General features: G+C 47.1%; 1 protein-coding gene across 7 annotated transcripts in view; it reads right to left on the reverse strand.

Annotated features, from left to right (window-relative positions):
- Window positions 1-21,298, reverse strand: part of SLC4A11 (solute carrier family 4 member 11) — a 236,541-nt gene that overhangs the window by 19,392 nt on the left and 195,851 nt on the right. For all 7 annotated transcript variants that reach the window (XM_083756430.1, XM_083756429.1, XM_083756433.1 and 4 more), the window contains exons 10-17: window positions 19,080-19,205; window positions 17,444-17,557; window positions 16,537-16,669; window positions 15,594-15,667; window positions 9,924-10,140; window positions 9,206-9,312; window positions 6,198-6,366; window positions 2,941-3,114 (exon numbers count right to left, since the gene is read on the reverse strand). In XM_083756430.1, the coding sequence (XP_083612556.1) occupies window positions 2,941-3,114; window positions 6,198-6,366; window positions 9,206-9,312; window positions 9,924-10,140; window positions 15,594-15,667; window positions 16,537-16,669; window positions 17,444-17,557; window positions 19,080-19,205 (1,114 nt within the window). The remainder of the gene's footprint in view (window positions 1-2,940; window positions 3,115-6,197; window positions 6,367-9,205; window positions 9,313-9,923; window positions 10,141-15,593; window positions 15,668-16,536; window positions 16,670-17,443; window positions 17,558-19,079; window positions 19,206-21,298) is intronic.

The following is a 21,298-nucleotide window of genomic DNA, read 5'->3' on the forward strand; positions in this document are numbered from 1 at the left end:
TCTGATAGTAAGAGCTGGTCGACAGTGGAACGGACCCCCTCGGAAGGTGATGAACTCTCCTTCCTTGGAGATTTTTCAGCAGAGGTGGGAGGGCCATTTGTCATGGATGCTTTAGCTGAGATTTCTGCATTGCAGGGGGTTGGCCAATGGGGTAACTTCCAAGTCTACAATTCTATAATTATTGGGCAGAGATGAGTTTGCAAAGACAGTCTTACTCTGGGTCAACAAAGCTGTCCCCAGTGCTTAGACAGCAGGAATGGGGAAGCTGTGGCCTCTGAGATATTGCAGGACAATGACTCTCATTATCAAAGGGGAAAGGGCTGTGGCTCAGGGGTTGTTGTTCAGTCGTTTAGTCGTGTCCGACTCTTCGTGACCCCATGGACCAGAGCACGCCAGGCACTCCTGTCTTCCACTGCCTCCCGCAGTTTGGTCAAACTCATGCTGGTAGCTTCGAGAACACTGTCCAACCATCTCTTCCTCTGTCGTCCCCTTCTCCTTGTGCCCTCCATCTTTCCCAACATCAGGGTCTTTTCCAGGGTGTCTTTTTCTTCTCATGAGGTGGCCAAAGTCTTGGAGCCTCAGCTTCAGGATCTGTCCTTCCAGTGAGCACTCAGGGCTGGTTTCCTTAAGAATGGATCGGTTTGATCTTCTTGCAGTCCATGGGACTCTCAAGAGTCTCCTCCAGCACCAGAATTCAAAAGCATCAATTCTTCGGCGATCAGCCTTCTTTATGGTCCAGCTCTCACTTCCATACATCACTACTGGGAAAGCCATAGCTTTAACTATACGGACCTTTGTTGGCAAAGTGATGTCTCTGCTTTTTAGGGGTGATCAAATCTGTCAACCTCCACATCTTTTTCTCTTATTAAGCTCAGCTCTCCACATTTCCACAACCATTTTGTTTGTCTGCTTCAAGTCCCTGAGAAAATTCATCAGCCTTTCATGCAAATTTATCCTGATACTCATTCGTTTGCAAAACAAATTCCCCCGAGTGCAGCAAATTTTGCCTTGCTTTTGGTAACATAGGCATTCTTATGCATGCTTTAGTTTGGCCCATGGGTTTTTATACTAGGTTGGGAGAACCGCACTGCAAAATTCAGGGAAGCGAGAATGTCAAAAGACGGGTCTGTTTCGGTTTGTGAATTTTCAAATACTGCAGGTTTGGGAAGTTCACCTTTAAATGAGAATTGAATCTCGTTTCTTCCCCCACCCCTATCCTATCTGCTTTGCATTCAGAAGGCCCCAAGCTCAATCTTGGAGCAGTGGGGTGCAGTGAAATTTTTCATAGGGGAACAGTTAGGGGCAGAGGCACCAGGACGTCTGGACACTGTGCGTATGAGCATCGCATCTCCTCCCCCCCTAAGCTGGGCAAAAGCTTCCCAGGTTTGGGGAAGAAGGCGCCAATAGGGAAGGGAGCATTTAAGGGACTAGTCTAGGCCCCTAATCCACTGAACGCACACCGCTGGCTGGGAGAGACCCCTGCAGAACCACTGCAAGTCAATGAGGACCATACTGAGATGGTTGGTCAATAAGGAAGCTTCCTACTATGGACACTGGGCCATACTGGCTGGGAGTTGGCAGTCCGACAACATATGTAGAGCCACAGGTCTCCCAGCCCAGGCCCTCTGGCCTTGCTTCTGCCCTTGAGAAAACAGACCCATTAATTCCAGAGGGCTATACCTGAAGGAGCGTCTCCACCCCCATCGTTCAGCCCGGACACGGAGGTCCACCTCCGAGGGCCTTCTGGCGGTTCCCTCCCTGCGAGAAGTGAGGTTACAGGGAACCAGGCAGAGGGCCTTCTCGGTGGTGGTGACTGCCCTGTGGATAGCCTTGACGTCAGATGTCAAGGAAATAAACAACTATCAGACTTTTAGAAGACATCTGAAGGCAGCCCCTGTTTAGGGAAGTTTTTAATGTTTGATGTTTTATTGTGTTTTTAATGTTCTGTTGGGGGCTGCCCAGAGTGGCTGGGGAAACCTAGCCAGATAGGCAGGGTATAAATTATTAAATTTACTACTACTACTATTCCCAAAGCACCCTGCTAGATCAGATCACAGCTGTAGCATCTCAGATTCCTCAGGGAATTCCACAAGCGGAGCTTGAAGGAAACAGCTCAGTGGCCCAGACTGCCTCTGATCCCGGAGGCTCACTTTTATAGCCATTGATTGACGCAGCCTTCGTGTCAAATCACTCTTTACAGCCAACTAAAACGAATAAACTATGCATCCAACATAGATGTTCCTAACTGCAGGGCGCCCTCTAGCGGCCACAGCATTTCTTAAAATAAAATTAAAAGATTTCATCTGATCATGGGCACAGAGGATGATCCTGAGATTCTGTGTTACGGTTCAATGCGTCATTCCTCTGTCATGGGAATTAGAAAAGCTTCTGGGGGTCTGTGTGGCTGAAGAGCCTTAAAAAGGGGGAGGGATTTTGAAAAAATACTTGATGTTTTTAATTTGTTGGAAGCTGCCCAGAGTGGCTGCTGCAACACAGTCAGATGCGGGTGGCGCTGTGGTCTAAACTGCTGAGCCTCTTGGGCTTGGCAATCGGAAAGGCGGCAGTTCGAATCCCCGCGACAGGGTCAGCTCCCGTTGCTCTGTCCCAGCTCCTGCCTACCTAGCAGTTCAAAAGCATGCTGGTGCAAGTAGATAAATAGGTTCTGCTCCGGCAGGAAGGTAAACGGCGTTTCCGTGTGCTGCTCTGGTTCGCCAGAAGCGGCTTAGTCATGCTGGCCACATGACCCGGAAGCTGTATGCCGGCTCCCTCGGCCAGTAAAGTGAGATGAGTGCCGCAACCCCAGAGTTGGCCACGACTGGACCTAATGGTCAGGGGTCCCTTTAACTTTACCTTTTTATAATTCATTATCTTATATTTCACACGCTGTCGATTGCCCTGGCCTCCAAACAAAGAAACAAACAAACGTTGACCCCGACTTACGTCTCGTAGATGTGCCCGTTCTCCACCCTCTCCTCCACGTAGGCCAGGGCTCGGACGTGCATCGGCGAGTGGGGGAACGCAGCGTGGATCCACGGCAACCCAAAGATGGAGAGCCCTATGTTGATCAGAGCCACAAGAAGGAGGTCCCAGTGATAGGCTGTTCCCTTCACTAACCTGAAATAAATTCTTGTTAGTACAGTTGTAAATGCATGCTAGCCGAGAGGTGGCAGCAAGCAGACCCGAGTCAAAACAGACCCCCCCCCCAAAGCACAGCAAGCCTCTTGGGTCACACAGAGCATTATGCACTTGGGAAACAAGAGACTTAAGAGAATCACAGAAAATCATAATGGCCAGGTTGCTCACTGGGGCAAGATGGTCTGAGCATCTTACACCGATCCTGGCTCAACTGCACTGGCTGCCTATTAGTTTCCGGGCCCAATTCAAAGTGCTGGTTTTGACCTATACAGACTTAAGTGGCTCAGGACCGCAACACGTCAAGGACCGCCTCTTTCCATGTGAACCTACCCAGACCCTGAGATCATCTTCTGAGGCCCTCCTTTGTGTGCCCCCTCCATTAGAGGTCTGGAGGGTGGCAACACAAGAACAGGGCCTTCTCTGCAGTGGCTCCCTGTTTGTGGAATGCTCTCCCCAGGGAGGTTTGCCTGGTGCCGCCTTCATTATTTTGCGACAGGCAAGAAAGTTCCTCTTTCACCAGGCCTTTGGCTGATTGACATCTAATGCCCTTTTAAATGAGTTGTGGAAGTGATGATTAATGGTTTGTTTCTGTTCTTATTTTTATTATGTATTTTGTGTTCTATATTGTAATTTTATGTTGTGAACCACCATGGTATCTATGGGTATAGGGCAGTATACACATTTAATAATAAGAATATGAATAAGAATAGAATCAATGAGTTGGAATGGATCGCGAGGAACAGTCTACTCCAACCCTTTGCAATTTAGGAAACTTTCGCCCCATATGGGGCTCAAACCCACAACCTTGAGATTAAGAGCCTCACGCTCTACCAACTGAGCTAAACTTGCTCTTGGCTTCTTCTGCATTGGGCCCACAATGACCTCTGAGCTTGTTCGCATTTAATACTATTGCCCCAAGCATCTCTTTTAACATAAAGCCCAGACCACAAGTCAGAAAGGACTGCCTGGCTGCTTATGATGCCAAGACAAACACTGTCAGGGTTTGAGTCAGAAGGCTGCATCGATTTACCTTTAGGAAAATGGAAGGAGCGTCTCCAACCGCCATCGTTCTGCCCGGACACTGAGGTCCAGCGCCATGGGCCTTCTGGCGGTTCCTTCGTGCGAGAAGCCAAGTTACAGGGAACCAGGCAGAGGGCCTTCTCGGTGGTGGCGCCCGCCCTCTGGAACGCCCTCCCACCAGATGTCAAAGAGATAAAAAACTACCAGACTTTTAGAAGACACTTGAAGGTTGCCCTGTGCAGGAAAGTTTTTAATGTTTAATAGGTTTTGTATTTTAATATTCTGTTGGAAGCCGCCCAGAGTGGCTGGGGAAACCCAGCCAGATGGGTGGGGTATAAATAAATTTTATTTTATTTTATTTTTATTATTATTATTAGAGGTATGGCTGTATTATTATTATTAAAAAGAGAGAGCCTTGTGTTCTGGTGAATTTTGGTGCTCATAGACACCATCTCTCTCTCTCTCTCTCTCAACCGATACAGAAAGAAGAAATTCAGAAAGGCTCCTGTAGGACAGGAAGAGGAAGAAATAACGCCGTCTCCCACCAGCCAGCATCTGATGCTCTGCTTGGTTCTAGTTAGCTCAGAAACATCAAAGGGAATTCTCAAGCGCTGCAGAGCCTGTGCATAAATCAGGGCTCTCTGCTAGATAAAAGCAAGAGCACGTTCCATTTCTTGGCCTACTTTCAGCTCACCCGCCTGCCGGGTGGCTCAGAGGGAGACACAAGCGCCGGGGGAACGGAGCGACGATGACGGCAGCAGCAGCAGCAGCGTGGGAGAGCAGCTCCGCGGCACAGATCCCTTTGAGGGCTGCGCTGCCTTGTAGACCAAAGAGAAGGGTGGGAAGCATCTAGTTGGCTACTGTGAGCACAAGATCCTGGGCCAGTTGGGCCACTGGCCTGATAGATCTGTCAGCCAGACTCTGTGCTGGTCTTTATCCCTGGCTGAAAGGGATTCTGGATACACCGGTCTCTAAATTCATATTCACAGCCTTTGGTCAATGCTGCCTGGCATCTGGGGGACCAGAGCAGGATGAATCCGCAGGCACAAACAGACTGTAGGGGCTGGAGAGGTGTATTTACAGGACCGCCTCTCCTGGTGTGCCCCGCAGAGGAACTCCAGGTCCATGAATAACCACAGTTTAGAGGTCCTGGGCCCTAAGGAACTCAGACTATCCTCTACCTGGGCCAGGGAATTCTCAGTGATGGCTCCAACCTAGTGGAATGCTCTGTCCCAGGAGACTAGGGCCCTGCAGGATTTAACCTCCTTCTGCCGGGCCTGTAAAAAGGTAAAGGGACCGCTGACCATTAGGTCCAGTCGTAGCCGACTCTGGGGTTGCGGCGCTCATCTCGCTTTACTGGCCGAGGGAGGCAGTGTACAGCTTCCGGGTCATATGGCCAGCATGACTAAGCCGCTTTCTGGTTAACCAGAGCAGCGCATGAAAATGCTGTTTACTTTCCCGCCAGAGTGGTACCTATTTTTCTACTTGTACTTTGACGTGCTTTCGAACTGCTAGGTTGGAGCAGGGACTGAGCAACGGGATCTCACCCCGCCACGGGGATTCGAACCTCTGACCTTCTGATTGGCAAGTCCTAGGCTCTGTGGTTTAACCCACAGCGCTACCCGTGTCCCTCCAATAGTATATTAAAAACACATTCAAACATTAAAAACTTCCCAAAACAGGGCTGCCTTCAGATGTCTTCTAAAAGTCGGATAGTTGTTTATTTCCTTGACATCTGATGGGGGAGTGTTCCACAGGGCGGGCGCCACCACCGAGAAGGCCCTCTGCCCGGTTCCCTGTAACTTGGCTTCTTGTAGTAAGGGAACCACCAGAAGGCCCTTGGCCTGGACCTCAGTGTCCGGGCAGAACAATGGGGGTGGAGACGCTCCATTAGTGTCTAGTCCTCATTGTGAAGGAAGCAGAATTTGATGTGAGGCCTCCCAGCATGCCCCCTGCCCCTACCCCCACCCCACTGCCACCTTAAACGTGGAAGAATTATAACAGAACAGGTGAAAACAAAACAGACACAAACAAAAAAATACCTGTTTTCCGGGGCGTTTGTGAGTGATGCCACTATATTTTGCTCGATGAAGAAAAGCATGGAGAGCAGGAACCCCAGGCCCATCGCACTCATAACAGAGCCAATGGAGAGGTCTAGGAGGGGGGCCAACACGAACAAGCTCTCCGACGGGTTGTAATTAAACTTAGACACTGAAAGACACAAACCGGCAGTAAAGGCTTCTTCAAAAACTGCTTCCTGACTGCCACGGTTTTGCAGGCAAACTTAGGCTGCGGAAAGAAAGTGGACTCGCTGCTCTTGTGCAAGAAACCCATTTCCAAAGAAAGAAAAAGGAAGGGGGGGGGGCTTTTTGCAGCAAGGACAGAGATTGGAAAATGCACTGAACAATGGAAGTTAGTAATTAATTCTCCCAGGTCTGAAACAACAATGTCTGTGAAAGGCTATGCATGTGAAATGGATTTTATATTTATAAGATGTAACAGAGGTGCTTTTCGTAAGGAGGAAAAAATGTGGCCAGCTGCAAGAATGGACTAACAAGTGAAAGATCAATTGGACATTAAATAAGAAATGATGCGTCTACGGGAGGAAACGATCGACATATGTTTGCAACAGGAGCGGGAAGCTTGATTTTAAGAAATTGTATTAAAGTGATTTGGTTTGATTTGTAATCACTTGGAAAATTAATAAAAATAATCTGGGATAAAAAGGAAAATGCACTGGGAAGTGTGGGATAAACAATGGTATTGGGCAATGCCATATGCAACGTGAAGAACGAATGTTCAATAAATGGAATAGTTGCAAATTAGTTGTCACCCGTCTGTCAATGGAAGTGTGCGCCCCTGGGGTAATAAAAAGAGGCAACCCACCTGTTCAAAATTTGTGCAAACAGATCAGGATGATCTACCACATTGGTTTGGAAAGTTGTGTGTTTGCTGTACATTTGAACACTTTTACAATAGCACAACCAATGGATACTATTTCGAAACAAGATGGCAGACGGGACCTTGCAAAACTGCCTTGATCTTCCTGAGCAACTAGGGGCAAGGATTCAATGGATCACCTGGATATAGCTGGGGATGGAAAGTGCTAATTTTGGAAGAATCTGACCCAAGGGTCCATGCAACCCTGTTGGACGGAGGCGATTTTAGATGAGTAGGCGGGAATGAACTAGCTGCAGACTTCTGTAGTGTGAAATGCAGCCTTGCAAGTTCAGTTTCAATGCACTGGAGGAGGGTGGTCCAAGCCTTCTCCTTTAGGATGAACCATTCTGGAATCCCAAGCGTGGTTTGACCTGCCTGTCATGCACAAATTTGGGCCACCAGCCATGCCATGTTTAGGGGAGTTTTTAATGTTTGATGTTTAATTGTGTTTTTAATATCCTGTTGGGAGCTGCCCACAGTGGCTGGGGAAACCCAGCCAGATGAGTGGGGTATAATTATTATTATTATTATTATTATTATTATTATTATTATTATTATTCCACCCCAAAATGCACATTTGGTGCAATGCATGGGACACCTGCAATTTGGTCTCCGGTCCCAATAGAAGCTGTTCCCGTTATCATTTTACAGTAGACATATAGCTGCAGAATACTGCACTTTGCTCTGAAAACGACTTCTCCCTATGGAATTGTGACCCTTAGCCAAGATCTATTCAAGATCCCTGGAGTTCCTTAGTAGTGGCACTGACTCTGGCATTCTTCCTTGCCCTCCCCTAAACCCCACCAGGACTTACAATATCCATGCCCCCCCTTCTTTTAAGCTACACAGCCAAAGCAGGCCTGGACCAGCAAGGCTTGAAGAAGCACATCCTCTAGTTCGGTGTTCTGCAAATGTTGTTGGACTACAACTCCCATCATCCCCAACCCTTTGTTTAAGAGAGCTAGGGATGATGGGCGTCATAGTCAAACAGCTGATGGAGACCCAAGGTTGAAGAAGACTGTGGACCAGAAATTGCAAGGTCAGTCTTCCCCGTTCTCCATACGCAGCAGGAAGAGCAGCTGGCAGATGTTGTTGTTACTGGGCGTGTGATGGCGTTTGTGTGTTTGCGCGCCTGGAAACCAGAGCGGCTGCACTCAGAAGATGGCCAACGGCTTCAGGCAAAACACCAGAGTTAAATCTTTCATCCCTCCAGCGCTTGGGCCAGTTCCCATCTCAGCAGCTGAGGTGCATCTGAAGCTGTTGCTTTGCAAGCTGCGCAACGGGGATTTCCACAAAATACCCCGCATTAGTTTGCTTTCTGACAGGTGGCAAGGGAGCAATTGTCATTAAGGAAGTCATGGCGCACGCAACCGAATGCTGCCCACTTTCCAGTTCCGAATGGATGGAATGATGGTCACCGGGGGGGGGGGTGCGTGGGGGGAGAGGAACCTTTCTTAATTCTCTTCCATTCATTTCCTCACATTTCCCATGCGCGTCATCACTGGGGCAGGCGATTCCTGCCTTCCTGATGTGGAAAAGGTGACCCGCTTGGCCAAGAGGGACCTGGGATAATTTTTCAGGTTTCCTTGTGCATCTGATCGTCCTAGCAGATGTACCAGGCCATCAGCACATTTCAATTAGGAAAAATATTAAGTGGCGGACGGAGGGAAAAGCTCACAGGTCAAACTCATCACCAGAACATCTGTATGTTTGCTGACAAGTCTTCCTGCCTTTGGCAATTAGGCGAGCCTTTTGTTCCCTTGCCAGAACCATACGGAGGATCAGGTCTTTAATAATAATAATAATAATAATAAACAATGCAAAAAAGCGACATTTTAATTACGCTGAAATTAAATTACAGACTGGAATAACTCGCAGGAACAATACAAACCCTGCTGATACCATCTCGTCTGATTAGCTTGCTGCATGAATTAACGCCGACTGTGAACTTGGGAGGTGATTATTTGGGTTGTGGGGGGTCAGGAGGGGAAGCTCTGGGGTTTGAGAGTCACAGTTCTGAGCTATACCTTCCTCAGACATGTTTGTGATCCCATAAACCTCCCGGCTGCCTTCCCCTCTGCTAAGCAAACCGAGGAGACCAAAGACTTACTTGTTATTTCCTTGAAGAAATAAGACCCCACGGCGGAAAAGGTTAGGACAGAAATGGGCAAGGCACAGTCGGATAGGATTTCGCGGACTCTGGCGTGCAAATAAGGGCTGCAAGGATATACATTAAAAAATACTCAAGTCAGGGCAAAGGAATACAGCATTTCTACTTCAGGGGCTTAAAATGGCAGGATGGCGGGTGGTTATACAGCACTGGTCCTACTCAGAGCAGACCCAGCTGGATAAGTTAGTGGGTTAGAGCATGGTGTTGCTAATAGTAATAATAATCATCATCATCCCCCCCGGGAATCTTTATGGACATAGGATGGATGAACCAATTTAGACTGCTTTTATTTCTAAGTCTGCATCTATATTTCTAGCGAAGGGAGAAGTAAAATCAGTTTAACTAAGCAACACACAACACATAAGCCAAGTTAAAAATACCTGAAACAGGATTGAACTTGCGAACTTCTGAATATTTAGGTATTCAATTTGTATACTGTCCTTCTTCTGTAGATCTCAGGACGGTTGACAACATACAAAGCAGCATTTTAGCATTGAGCCATAGGCCTTCCCCTTCAATCTAATGTACTGGGTTCTAAGATGTTTGCAACCCACCAAGTATTGGTACTATGTCTGGATTTGCTATGCCATTTTTATTTTTATTTTTGCTGCTCTACAATGCTCAGAGGGCCACGGGCTCCCCATCACCTTTGATGTACCTTTTCTTAAACTGATACAGCGTGTGACCGAGCCAAAGGGTTCCGAGCATCAGCATGAGACTAAGAACGGCCGTCTCTCGCCCATAGGGCGTAGCGGCAGGGGGGGCGTCCGTCTGGTTCCCCAGCGCCGAGCGCTCAGCTGACATGTTCAAGAAGAAGGTGGTGTTATCAATCGGTGTGCTGTGCACTCTCGGGAAATGGTAGTACTTTGTAAAAACTAAAACAGAGAGGGAGAGAGAGAAGAAAAATGAGTGCATTTTAATAGAAGCCAGGCCTGTGGCACCCATAGGTGGGGCTGGGACAGGGACAAGGGCGAGGAGAACTTGTTCCAGAGGATCACACAATCTTTCTTGGTTTTCGAACGTAATCCGTTCCGAAGACCATTCGACTTCCAAAATGTTTGAAAACCGAGGCTTGCTAATTCAAGAGAGAAAATTGTGAAAAACAACAGATACACGCAGAGGAAGCCGTTAAACTTCTGAGGCGTGTTCAAAAATGGAAGCATTTTCTCCCGGGTTTTTGGCGTTCGAAAACTGAATCATTCAGCAACGGAGACGTCCGAAAACCAAGGTACCACTGTATTACCTTCTCTGCTCTTTCCAAGGAAAGGAAGACATCTTTGGTCGAACTACATGCTAGGCTCTTTGTCAGGAGTGAGCCAGCAGTGAATCACCCAAACAAACTGAGCTAAGTCTTTATTAGCAGAAAGCAGGATCTGCAGAGGGGTGTCATGCCTAATGAGCAGAGCGACTCAACGCCGGCAGGTCTTTCCCCCATGAAGCAGTTGCTCAGACGAAGTTCCCAACCTCCCCACAGCTGCCTAAGTCCCCTCCTCTCCAGGGTTTCCCCCCAAGCAATCTGAGACTGTGCCTGCATGACCCTAATTTCTCCTCTGCCCTCTTCATGCCTCTACTGGTCCTGGGAGACAAGGGGAGCTTATCGCAGCAGGAGTAGGAAATAGCCATGACTCTTCACCAGCTAGACTCATCTCTGCCTCTTGGTCTCCGTCCTCCTCCACTTCAGTTTCTGATTCTGATTTGTAATGGTTGTAAGGGGTTACTTGTGCGTAAGTTGCCTGCTAGTTGTGTCTGATTGCCTGGTTCACCATGCCTTGGCTGACAGCCCACACTCCGTGGCCGGTCAGTCGCTTGCAGAATCTGTCAGTGGGCGTTTCTTGAACCTTTTCCAGCATAAGAGCTGCTTGACGCCAAGTCTCCTCCTACTTTCCCTGCGCGGAACTCGTCTGCGCAAGTAAGGGGAAGGCAGGGGTGTGCCAGCGCTCTCTCCACTAGTCTCGGATGCAGGGTCTTGGAGACCAGTCTCCAAATCCTCCATCTCCCTCCCTTCTCTACTGGTGTTGCGCTGAATTCCTTTCCCCCTGCTGGTCCCCTCTCCGGCATCGCTCTGGAGCCCTGCCTCCGCCTCTCGCTCTGATGTCAGTTCCCTGACATGATTCTTCCTGCCACAGACTCTCCCAGTCTGTGAAATATGATATTCGTCTCATATTTCAAAGGCTTTGTATTGGGAGCCTGACCTAAATCCAGAAGTGTCTAGTCTTGCTCACTCAGAGATCTTTAAGACGCTCCATCTCTCTCACACATAAAACCACACAAAATATGGTGCTGGTTAGAATCACTGTTTATGTAAAGTCTGGGGTTCCATCAGGTGGAGAGGATTTTTCTGCCTGCCAGAGACAAATTGTTCTTGCAGAAAGAAGGCAGAGTCGTGAAGGGAACAGGCTGACATAGGTCATGCACTGGTTGAAAGGGTATACAAAACAGGACGATGCCTCCAAGCCCAGCCTTTCAGCGAGTTAAAAGAGCTGCAGACCCTTTTAAGACATCATGAAGTTAACAGGTAAAGATGCTGAGCAGCGGACAAGAGTGTAGATGTGGTTTCATGCAATCACAGGTGTTTGCTAACCATTGTTCCCCAGTTCAATGGTTGTTCCTTAGAAGCTCATGTACGTCATTTTAATAAATAACCTAAGATCTGATGTGTGCAACTTTGAAATGCCACGGGATATATACGTCTGTAGAAAATGGCTGATCTTTACGTCACGTTCCTATTCTTCGGATGAACAAAGCCAACTTTTGCCGATAACTCCTAGAGTCTCTGCTCCTTTGTCTGTGCACATGAAATGGTGACTCCCTAATTTTTCTATATGATTTGTGTTGCATTTGTGATGTTCTATGACGGGGGTAGACAACCTAAGGCCCGTGGGCCTTCTCAATCCGGCCCACGGACAGTCCGGGAATCAGCGTGTTTTTACATGAGTAGAATGTGTCCTTTTATTTAAAATGCATTTCTGGGTTATTTGTGGGGCCTGCCTGGTGTTTTTACATGAGTAGAATGTGTCCTTTTATTTAAAATGCCTCTCTGGGTTATTTGTGGGGCATAGGAATTTGTTCATCCCCCCCCCCCCAAAAAAAATATAGTCCGGCCCACCACATGGTCTGAGGGACAGTGGACCAGCCCACGGCTGAAAAAGGTTGCTGACCCCTGTTCTATGATGTTCATCATGTTACTGTATTTTATTGTTCATAAGGTGCTTTGCAATTCATTTCACTGAAAAGCAGCAGAAAAATATAATAAATTATTTACTTTAAGCGCCAGGCAAAAACATTCCTCTTCTCCCAGGTTTTTGGCTAATTAGCCAATCTGTGGCATTTTAAATTCTGTGGTGGGGAAGGTTTTTGTTTGTTATCATGGTATGGTTTTTGTGTTTTTATACTGTAAACCAGCCTGTGATCATTGGGTGAAGGGTGGCATAGAAATTTAATAAAAACATAATAAAAAATGATAATAATAAAGTGGGGAACTTGTGGCTGCCTGCTGGAATACTCGAGGGAACCCAAGGCCACAGCCCCCGGCCCTTTTTGCAACCTTTTCTTCCAAGATTTGCATCTCCGTCCCTAACCTTGCTTGTTGGAGCTTCCATTGACACCAGCAGAACTTTTTCCCAACTTTGTTCTGCTGGGCTGGGGAACGCGGTCGTCCAAGCTAAAGGCCACATTCCTATCTGGGCAAGAGTAAGAGTCACGCCCATTAACCACACCCACTTCTGTTCCTGGCCCCACCCACTGCCATGTGGCCCCTCAAAGGTTGCTTACAAGGAAGGTGGCCCTCAGGCTGAAAAACATCCCCCACTGCTGATCTCTGGCACTACAAGCATGGGGGATAGCTCAGTCGGTAGGGACTGAGACTCTTAATCTCCAGGTTGTGGGTTTGAGCCCCGTGTGGGTTGAAAAAATTCTGAATTATAGGGTATATGACCCTTGTGGTCCCTCCCAACTATCCTAAGCACATGCTCTGTCCAGTGGCATAGCGTGGGTTGTCAGCACCCGGGGCAAAGCAAGTAATTTGCACCCCCTAACCCGTGGATTTGCACCCCCTAACCTGTGGATTTGCGCCCCCTAACCCTAACCCCCAGGTGTTGCGCCCAGTGCGGCCGCCCCCCCCTGCACCCCCACGCTACGCCACTGGCTCTGTCTCCTGCTCCTGTTTCTCAGTTTGTGATAACTGACTGGCAGGTTATCTCCCCAAGCCTGCCGCGTAATTAGGAATTTAGTATTTAATATTCAACTGCCGCTTACTTAGCAACTTTCGGCTGATGCGGCCCAGGAGGGCAGCTGAAGGGATCCCTCTCTGCACGAAAATTGATTAACAGATTGCCCTTTAAATAACACAAAAGGCGTCTCCTGACTAAAGCAGGGCTGTCGCGGCTTCAGGGAGTTATTTAAGGTCCCTCTGATGTTGTTTGCTTCAGCTGCTGCCTGGCTGTTTCCTGCAAAGTGCAGAAGTCAAGATCAAACAGGAGTGCAGCTTTGGTGGCTGAGCCACAACTTTGGAAAACAAAGTGTCATTAAGCTGGTGAGAAGAATGTGGGGCTTGAATGTGATGAGATTTTAAAAAGAGAGGGAGAGGGAAACCTCCCACGCCCCTTTCCTGCAGAGCCGCTGGACCAGCGGAGCTTTAGAAATTAAGAGAGATATTCAACTGATCTTCCCGTTGGAAGGAAATGGGTCATGCACAGGGATGGAAAAGGACACGGCCTCCCCCCTCCGAGCCCCCAGCAAGCGAGTTCCGAAAAAAACAAGCGGGGGGTTAATGAGGGCTAGAGATTCTGGTTATTCCATACATCTGCAGACCAGAGAGGCAGAGGAAAACAACTCATTTCTTGCACTCATTTGTGGGCAGAGGAAATTGCGAACATTCATGCCTTACATTTGAAGCACTTTCACCCCACTTTAAGCGGTCATGGTTTCCACCCAAAGAATTCTGGGAGTCGTAGGTTGTCCCCCCCCCCCCAATGCAAAATTATAACAGAAATTACAAACATTGAATCAAAAATAATACCATACATACAAATTTCAAATTTTCTCTGATTGTGTAACATGCTGTAAATTTAATATCACATTTCCATAATTTCTCCCATTGGTCCAGCCGAATTGCGTCACCTATATCGCATGCCCATTTAGTCATAACTTATTTTACTTCTTCATCCTTTAACTCACATTCTAATAATAAATTATGCATTTTAGATATACTCTTTTTAGAGTTTTGTAATAATAGTTTTTGTAAATTTGATGATCAATCCCTCTTCACAGGGAGCTCTGGGAACTGTAGTTCCGTGAGTGAAACAGGAGGGTCTCCTAACAACTCCCAGCACCCTTAACAGACTACATCTCCCAGGATTCTTTGGGGGAAACCACCACTGTTTAAAGTGGTGTCACAGAGCTTTAAATTTATGGAATGAATGTGTCCACAGGCAGCTTTTTGCCGGACCGGCGCACCCGAAATGTTCTGGGCCTCAGCCTCTCAACCAGCAACCGCTATGAGAGGCCTCCAAATCGAACTTGCTTTTTAAGGTTAGGAGTCCAAGCGTCCAGCAGATCTGCGGTATGATCTGTGCCGATTCTACCCTTTGGAATCACGGCACAAAAACAAGGCACGAATGAAGGTCCTCAGTTCCAAACACTTTCCACACCTCGTTCTACAAAGCCTTTTTTGCATGACTGAAGAACAGAATCACTGCAGATGGGGACAGCAGTCACGAAATTAAAAGACACCTGCTTCTTGGGAGAAAAGCGATGACAAACCTAGACAGCATCTTAAAAAGCAGAGACACCACCTTGCCAACAAAGGTCCGTATAGTGAAAGCTACGGTTTTCCCAGTAGTGATGTATGGAAGTGAGAGCTGGACCATAAAGAAGGCTGATCGCCGAAGAATTAATGCTTTTGAATTATGGTGCTGGAGTCCCATGGACTGCAAGAAGATCAAACCTCTCCATTCTGAAGGAAATCAGCCCTGAGTGCTCACTGGAAGGACAGATCTTGAAGCTGAGGGCTCCAATACTTTGGCCACCTCATGAGAAGAGAAGACTCCCTGGAAAAGACCCTGATGTTGGGAAAGATAGAGGGCACAAGGAGAGGGGGATGACAGAGGACGAGATGGTGGGACAGTGTTCTCGAAGCTACCAGCATGAGTTTGTCCAAACTGCGGGAGGCAGTGAAAGACAGGGGTGCCTGGCGCGCTCTGGTCCATGGGGTCACAAAGAGTTGGACACAACTAAACAACAACAGCAAAAGAACAGAAGGCTGCAACAACACAACTCTTTGTGGCTTCCACAACCAACAACAATGAGAGTCACCTGCTGCCTGGCTTACCTTTTGTTATGCCCTTGAGGGCATCAAGGACAAATGTGATGGAGATAAAAAGTGCAATGATTTCTTCCGTCGACCTGCGAAGAAATTCCAGGTGGGTCATTGCATGTGGTCTTATTTGCACCAGCGTTTTAAAATATATTTTAAGGAAAAAGCAAGGGGTGAGAACCCTACGCCAAAGGATAAATGGACATAAATCTGGTATCAGGAACCACAAGACAGAGAAACCAGTAGGAGAACAATCTCCCAGGACATTCTATACAAGATCTCAAAGTAGCTGTCTTATTACAGAAGAATTCAGAAATAGACTGGAAAGAGAAGTTGCTGAATTACAACTTATTACCAAACTTAAAACCATGGAGAGACCTGGTCTGAATAGAGACATTGGATTCTTATCTCATTATACATGATAAAGCTATTTTTAGCCATCTCACCCCTTGCTTTTTCCTATAAGACCAATTGCAGTCGTTAACAGTCATCAACAGGTTTACCACACCTATCAGCCAATCACCCATTCCCACCACCCTTCTGAGAAAAACCCCACCCTCTCCCTATATATAAGGGTCTGGTGACTTCTGTTTTCAGTGTATCTGAAGAAGTGTGCATGCACACGAAAGCTCATACCCAAAACAAACTTAGTTGGTCTCTAAGGTGCCACTGGAAGGATTTTATATATATATATATATAAAAAAACTATGTTGATGACACACTTTTGAGACATGCATCTTTTAATGACACAGTAATTCAGTTTTACTAGCAAACGGGAGGTTAAACGAACACCTTTCCAGCCCTGTGAGGAGCACAGGGAGCGTTCGTGTGACACACCTACACACTGAAGTGTTGTGAAACACAGTTTGGAAAGCTCTGGACTAGATGATCTCAGGGTCCCTTCCAAGTCTATGATCCTATGGTGGCAATTTCCCGCCTACCGAAGTGGTAGAGTTACCTTTTGAAGAGTTTCATTACAAGACTGAAATTGAAAAGGGAATACAGCATCAGGAAGAAACTGTTCCAGAGTCCCACCCAGGCGTAGAAAGCGCGAAATTCCAAGTTGTAGTCAGTGCAGATCCCTTTGATCACTGAAAACGAAAAGAGCATCATCACACAAAGATAGAAGTGTACCAATGGTAGCCTCAGCTATCTAAATACAACAACCAGCCACGTACAAGAATTAGGTTTTTGTGTTTTTATATTGTAAACCACCCTGTGATCCTTGGAAAACGGGCAGTATATAAATATAGTCAATAATAATAAGTATATACAAGTAATATTCTACGCCTAAAGTAACCAGCTCCTGCCAACCTAGCAGTTCAAAAGCACGTCAAAGTGCAAGTAGATAAACAGGTACCGCTCCGGCGGGAAGGTAAATGGTGTTTCCGTGTGCTGCTCTGGTTCGCCAGAAGCGGCTTAGTCATGCTGGCCACGTGACCCAGAAGCTGACTGCGGACAAACGCCGGCTCCCTCGGCCTACAGAGCGAGATGAGCGCGCAACCCCAGAGTCGGTCACAACTGGACCTAATGGTCAGGGGTCCCTTTACCTTTTAAAGTAACCAGCACATAAACAATTGCATGGAACAACGCATGCAGTTGCACAAAGAAGGCATGTTATTAAATCACGCTGCAGAACTGTAGTGCCACATGGGGCTTGATTTGTTTATATGTTCTATAAACATACAACAACAACAACAACAATTTATCATTTATACCCCACCCATCTGGCTGGGTTTCCCCAGCCATTCTGGACGGCTCCCATGAGAATATTAAATAACACGCTAAAACATAAAACATTAAAAAAATTCTCTAAATGGGGCTGCCTTCAGACACAACACAAGCAGCTGGCGCGACAAACTCACCATTGATGTAGAGCGCTAAAGGAGCCGTCGTCAACAGCACCACAAGCGGCTGGCCTGAGAACAGCGCATAGAGAAGACCACCAATGCACTGGCCAACGATGGTTTTCTGGACATCTGAAAAGTTGGGGGGGGGGGGAGAGAAAGATGAATTAGCAAGAATCAGGTGGCTGTTGAAGCAAGCTTGCGTTAAATGATGGCACCACTGATGGTGCAAAGAGCACAGTGCACTATGCACACTGGTGCAACAGACATGCTCAAAGCATTAGCTAGGAGGGGAGCTGTGGGAGCATGGACTGTCACACTGGACACAGTTGTGTAGATGCCTGCATCTTTTTTGGTGCGACAGCAAAACAGTTAAGTCTCTCTTCCTCCTTGTAACAGTCTTCTCCTTCGTACTGCAGCTGCAGTGCCTGCACTGCATATATTTTTATCCTATTTTTTTATCCTAAGTATCCTAACAAAGTACAGTAGAACTGGATGCAGTGCCAAGCACCAACTTCAGATTTTCTGCTTTCAAGAAAGCTCACAGTCCATTTGACAGTGAAGAACCACATGCAAACAATGAGTGTGGAAATCTCAGGAACCGGGAAGGCTGGGTCTGGGTCTAATTTCCAGGGGTTGGGGGCAAGTCTTTGATACCCCTCCTTCTGATTAGCAAAGCCAGAATAAATAACATTAATAAACACGGCTTCCTTTCAGACAAGCAGTCAAGGCAGTTTTATTCCAGTGAGCTCTTTTAAGGCACTGTTGACTTTTCGCCCTTTTTCAATTGCGCTGGATATTTTCCAATAATAATAATAATTTTTTATTATCATGCATTGCTTTCAGTTTCTGCAAGCCACCGTGAACTGGAAAAAGCAGACTATAAACGCTGAAATGAAACATGTGTTATGCAAAGCTATAGTGAACCTGCAAATTTGCTCCATTTGTACTTTTTCATTAGAGCAAGCCAATGGGCTTTACTTCTGACATACCACCGGGTGAATGTGCCATGCACTCTACTGGCTCTCAAACCAGTTCTGGGCGATATACCAATTGATCACCCAGGCCGAGTGTGTGTGTCTGTGAACTACTAGTCTAATCTACGCAGTAAGCTTATCTTGGGACGTGGGTGGCACTGTGGGTTAAATCACAGAGCCTAGGACTTGCCGATCAGAAGGTCGGCGGTTCGAATCCCCACGACAGGGTGAGCTCCCGTTGCTCGGTCTCTGCTCCTGCCAACCTAGCAGTTCAAAACCACGTCAAAGTGCAAGTAGATAAATAGGTACCACTCTGGCGGGAAGGTAAACGGCGTTTCCATGCGCTGCTCTGGTTCGCCAGAAGAGGCTTAGTCATGCTGGCTACATGACCCGGAAACTGTATGCCGGCTCCCTTGGCCAGTAAAGCGAGATGAGCGCCGCAATCCCAGAGTCGGCCACAACTGGACCTAATGGTCAGGGATCCCTTTACCTTTACCTTTAAGCTTATCTTGGGGAGAGAAGAAAAATCGCCCTTGAAAGGGCTTCATTCGTTTAGACAGCAGTGGTTTCTTTGGTTGTGATCACACAGATTAGATCTTCCCTCCGGGGTCCCCAGTGAGAACCGGAACTTCCAGGGGGGCGAGCGAGGGAAGGGGCAGGAAGGAGGGAAGACTCACCGATGACCCCGTCCGTGTTTTCGTCATTGAGGGAGCCAAAAGCGATGGAAGGCAGGAGGCAGGCGAAGTACAGAAAGATCATGGTGGTGATGTATTTGCCTATGGCTTTGTTGTTGCCGATGACGCCTAAGACAAACCCCAAAGAGCAAAGTGAAGAAAGGGGTGGGCGAACTCCACATGGATCGAAGCGCGCTCAACGCCAAAGCCGTAACCAAAAGGGCAGACCCACACTGCAGGGGGAAGGACTGGACAAGACCCTCACGGTCCCTTCCAACTCTATGGTTCTAATAAGAAGCACATGGACAACAAGAGTCATCCCATTTAAGTGGGGGCTGGCTGGGACAGTGCCCCATTTGCCCTAGTGGACTAGCTTCTTCTGGTTTGGAGACTTCCCTGAGTGAATCTGCTGCTATGCTTCACTATCAGTGGTCCGTAAACAGTTTGGGGGCCACTGCCCCTTAGTTCCATAAATAATAATAATAATAATAATAATAATAATAATAATAATAATAATTTATTTATACCCCGCCCTTCCCGATTCAGAAAACCGGGCTCAGGGCGGCTAACAACAAATCTAAAACAGTTAATTGATGCTACAAAAAACAGCATAAAATACGGTATAACAATAAAATAAAAAATCAATTTAGGGGGGAAATCCATCCAGTAAATATTAGATGATCACCAGAGCTAGCTGGCTAAATTAGTTCTATTTCGGCCAGCAAGGAGACCAGGGGAGAATTAGCTGTGGGATCCCAGAGCGAGGAATCTTTATAAAAAGGGGAGAGGGAGGGAAGGAAGGGGAATAAAAGATAAATGCATCCCTGGTGCCCCCTACCCTATAAAAAGCATTCTTGTTTATAAAACCCTATAGAGGGAAGAGCGCGCATTACACTCGTATCTTGGATCCTGAACGCCTTGGTACTCAGATGTTTCGGCTCCTGAATGCCGCAAACCTGTAAGTGAGTGTTCCGGTTTGTGAACGTTTTTTGGAAGCTGAATGTCCAACAGGGCTTCCGATTGAGTGCAGGAAGCTCCTGCGGCCAATCAGAAGCCGTGCCTTGGTTTTCGAACCGTTTCAGGAGTCGAATGGACTCCCGGAACAGATTAGGTTCAACAACCAAGGTACCACTGTATTCAGAATAGCGGTTTGCACGAAGATAGCAATGCGATAAAATTCAAATCGGTAACAATTCATTGCACATTTATTCAAAATCCAATGAAAACTAGTTGGTTTAATTCGTTAAAAAAAAATTGATGAACCAGCTTTTCAAAGTCCGGTAGTCATTTGCACCTTGTGAGCAGCCCTCACCCCGTCTCCTTGCCTCTTAGTGGGTAATTCTACCCCCCTCCCAAAAAACCCCACTGTTTCACTTTATACCAGGTCATCTTAAATTCTTGGTCCAAGGCAAAATCCATCATTGTGCAGCCACCCTCTTTTTCATGTTGGGTTTGCACCCACTGCAAAATCTCTACCAAATGTTTCCAATTATAAGGTGGCGTGGGGTGGCAGGAAGAGACCAAAAAGCCCTTCGGGGAAAACCTGATGCAAACCAAATCTTGAACACCCTGTCGCCCTGGCAGCCAACCTCCAGGGGCTTACCTAGCGCTGTAGGAGGCTTAGCAGAACGTATGATGAAATGTCAAAAAGGAAAAACACGCAGCAAAACGGCACCTCAAAAACGGCTTTGCTGGCTTGCTTCAAGTGCTGGCATTTGCTTCCATGGACGCGAGTCAATTATTTTATTTTAAAAATCCTCCAAACAGACAAAGGAAAACCAAACATGGACCCATGCTAAAGCATCACAGAGGCTCCTTTGGGGAGGCTAGTGGGCGATTTGATTCCTGCGAATAAATGAACCCCTGGCTTGTACACTCATGTATAAGGCGAGGACTGAAACTAGCGGGAGGGAGGGAGGGAGGGGAAAAATAACTAGCAGCAGCTGAACGAGAATCTGCCTGCTGTTCCTGAATTTAACAAAGGGCAGAGGGTCAGAATGAAGGATTTCCTCTTACTTGGCCAAAGACTGCCTGCGAAACAGCTGAATAAGGCTCTGCTATGCACACAGACACTCCTCCTTGCTGAAGATAAGATTTCTTTTTAAGCAGAGGAAAATACTCCCAGGCGAGGAAGCTAAATTTGAGAAAATAAACAGAACACCCGGGGGATTCCAATGGCTCTACAGCTTCTATTCCTCACGGCTATTATATCTCACAGAGAG

This window comes from Podarcis gaigeae (genome assembly GCF_964106915.1).
Source record: "Podarcis gaigeae genome assembly, chromosome: 9".
NCBI classification, from domain to species: Eukaryota; Metazoa; Chordata; class Lepidosauria; order Squamata; family Lacertidae; genus Podarcis; species Podarcis gaigeae.